This window comes from Sinocyclocheilus grahami, unplaced genomic scaffold, assembly GCF_001515645.1.
Source record: "Sinocyclocheilus grahami isolate Dianchi unplaced genomic scaffold, SAMN03320097.WGS_v1.1 scaffold232.1, whole genome shotgun sequence".
Taxonomy (NCBI): Eukaryota; Metazoa; Chordata; class Actinopteri; order Cypriniformes; family Cyprinidae; genus Sinocyclocheilus; species Sinocyclocheilus grahami.
In genome coordinates, this window is record NW_015505411.1 from 59,851 (window position 1) to 63,088 (window position 3,238).

General features: G+C 38.3%; 1 protein-coding gene across 1 annotated transcript in view; it reads right to left on the bottom strand.

Annotated features, from left to right (window-relative positions):
* Positions 1 to 3,238, bottom strand: part of LOC107597438 (platelet-derived growth factor receptor alpha) — a 29,573-nt gene that overhangs the window by 5,967 nt on the left and 20,368 nt on the right. Inside the window, exons 19-23 of the mRNA XM_016288494.1 lie at positions 3,110 to 3,214; positions 2,626 to 2,736; positions 2,253 to 2,406; positions 1,202 to 1,362; positions 250 to 365 (exon numbers count right to left, since the gene is read on the bottom strand). Of these exons, the coding sequence (XP_016143980.1) occupies positions 250 to 365; positions 1,202 to 1,362; positions 2,253 to 2,406; positions 2,626 to 2,736; positions 3,110 to 3,214 (647 nt within the window). The remainder of the gene's footprint in view (positions 1 to 249; positions 366 to 1,201; positions 1,363 to 2,252; positions 2,407 to 2,625; positions 2,737 to 3,109; positions 3,215 to 3,238) is intronic.

Below are 3,238 nucleotides of genomic sequence, written 5' to 3' on the forward strand. Positions count from 1 at the left end.
AATTACTGTAACGTGAGTATTTGTAATTCGTTACTTCACACCCCTGCATAACAGTCAACCATTTTCTCAAATATAGAAACCTGCCGTCAGATCACCTCCTCTGCAAAGACTTTCAGAATCACTTAAATGTTATGTCTCGATGTTATGTCTAAACTGCACAACTGTAAATGAGATCAAGTGTTTTGGAGCAAATGTTTACAGACAAAAGCGACAGAGGCAGTTATCCTGTACAAACAGGATGTAACTTACGTTCTTAGAGGCCAAGAACTCCATCCCTCGAGCTACTTGATAGGTGAAACTGAGGAGGTCCACTGTTGTCAGGCCTTCATTGGTGTCATCTGAGAGAAGTTTCTCAACTTCACTCTCTGTTGTTCACACAAATACATTCTGAATTAGCACTGCATGCTGAAAATGATCTTTTGAGTGTGTGTGTGTGTGTGTGTAAAGTCTGAGGAATGGCAGGCAGATGTATGTATTAAGACGTCTGTGCTACAATTACCCTCTGTAATTGTAGGGTGCATAGACTACAGTGACATGGGTGGACCTCTGCTATCACTAGCTAAACATCAGTGTGTGTCCAATAACTACCAGCCAAGCCAAACCAGACCACAGCATGCCAAACCAACCTGAGTATGTGCAGTAAGCGAGGGACAGACCGAAAAGTAAAGAGCCGAAGGGAAAAATATAGTTCACCCCAAAATAAAAAATTCTGTCATCATTTCTTCACCTTTATTTCATTCCAAACCCGTCTGACTTTCTTTTTTCCATTAACCACGAGGAGAAATTTGTTTTTCATGCTCTTTTCAGTGCAATTACAATGAAATGGAGCTTTTGAATTTCAAATCTTGACAAATGCTTTAGCTCTGCTTGACAAAAGTTCATGATTTGAGAATGAATGATTCTTTAGAGTCTGACCTTTTCAATGAATCACTTGATCGGACTAATCCTGTACAGTCTGTTCCTCGTACAAAACTGCCGTAGGGCTTCAGAAGTCTTACGGCACACAAGTCAGTCTTAATTATACTTTTATGGTACGTTTGCATTCACTTTTAAAGCTTGAAAGCTTCAGTGCTTCATTGTAATTGGAAGGAAATGTTCCACAGAAGAATGAAAGTTGTGCTGGTTTGGAATGACATGATGATGAGTAAATGATGACTGAATTTTCATTTTTGGGTGATTATATATTTACGAGAGTTCTCACCGTTGAACTGTCTCTGAGATGGAGGATGGTCGTAGTCTGATCTATGGAGGGGGGAGTATTTTGAGGCTTCACTCATTTCCAGCATGGGGACGTATTGCATGGTGTCTGCTTGCTTCATGTCCATATAATCACCTTTCCCCTCAAAAGACAGGATGACGTAGCTGAATAGAAAATAGAAATAATAAGTCAGGGGAGAATATCAATGAATGATTAGATAATTTTATAGTAGGTCATCAGAAAGATCTGATGTGTAAGTGAAGAGATTAGATCACTGGTATTCTTCCCTGTGGCTTACAACACACGGCCAATAGCCTCCTGAGTATTGTCTGAAAAGTGATAAAAGTATGACTTTTGTTTGTTTTATAACAACTTAACTATGCTGCTTCCTAAGATACATCATGTTGGCCAAATTCCAAGGCAGCACTGCATATATCCTCCTCAGAGCATTGTTGTTATTGTTAACTAAAACAAAAACTATTAAAAATAGTTTTAATTCACTGAAATAAAGGATGTCTTTAAAGATACCTGTCTTTGTAGGCAGTAGGAAAAGGCAATCTATGTACACTCTTAAAAATAAAGGTGCTTCCAAAGGTTCTTCAAGCGATGCCATAGAAGAACCATTTTTGGTTCCACAAAGAACCATTCAGTCAAAGGTTCTTTAAAGAACCATCTCTTTCTTACCTTTTTATAATCTGAAGAACCTTCTTTCACCACAAAGAACCTTTTGTGAAACAGAAAGGTTCTTCAGATGTTAAAGGTTCTTTATGGAACCATTTAGACAAAAAGGTTCTTCTATGGCATCGTGAAGCACCTTTATTTTTAAGAGTGTAGGTAGCTCACTCTCTACCTCTTTACTTGTCTGTTGTCAGGACTTCTCATACGTAGTTAGACTGAAATCCTGACAATATCAATCTTCAATCAGATTAAAGAGCCAGATGAAAATTTCATAACATCATGTTTTGACCTAAAATGGCATTTTTACAAATTATTTTTATGATTCACTCATTTGAATGAATTCAGATCTTTTGTGTGGGTGTGTGTGTTGGCTGACCTCCTGCTACTCTCATCGGCTGGGTTGATGCCAAAGATGTCTAGATCTTTCTTGCCCTTTTCTGTGTGGCGGCTGAGAAACCCATCTCTGTTCTTATGCAGGTAATTCACCAGGTCTCCATAGAAACAATACTCTGTGATAATGTAGATTGGTCCTGAGAGACAAAAAGAGAAAGAGTGAGTACAGTGTTAATAAAAACTAGTCTAATCTTATCAGAGACTTGTAAAATGTCTAAAAACAGGAGGTTAAAGTTCTACATTGCACTTAACTCTGCCTGTTAAAATGCCACACTACAAACACCCATGAACCAAGAAGACACCACCCTAGAGACCCAGCGTTAGTGTTTGGTATCTGTGTGTTTGTGCATGTTCACCTGATTTGGTGCACGCTCCCAGAAGGTTGACGATGTTTAGGTGAGGACCCAGGTGGGTCATAATTTTTAGCTCTGACATCAAAGCTTGCTTCTCACTGGAGCGTGCTGTTGCTGAGGAAGTAATTATATTAACCAGTTAAATACACTCTTAAAAATTCAAAAGGGGATTTTCGCAAAGATTTTGGGTTCCTCAAAGAACCTTTCAGTGAACAGTTCTTAAAAGAACCAGTTCTTAGTATGAAAAACATTTGAATAATTTAAAGAACCCCTTTTCACTATAAGGAACCTTTTGTGAAATGTAAATGTTCCATGGATGTATTCATCATGTATCTAACACATAAACCATTCAACATATATGTGTTTTAATGTCCTTAATCATCATCATCTTTTATTGATGAGATGTTTCTGTGATCATCATCTTGTTTATAAAGAAATTTTATGCATTTTGTACATGCAACTACTAGTTAAACTTCAGTTAACTCACGCTTAAGCATTTTCACAGCCACTTTCATCACAGGTTGAGAACGACTGAGTCCGTAAGCAGTGCCTTCCACCACTTTCCCAAATGCTCCTGAGCCCAGGACACGACCTGCAACACACACACACACACACA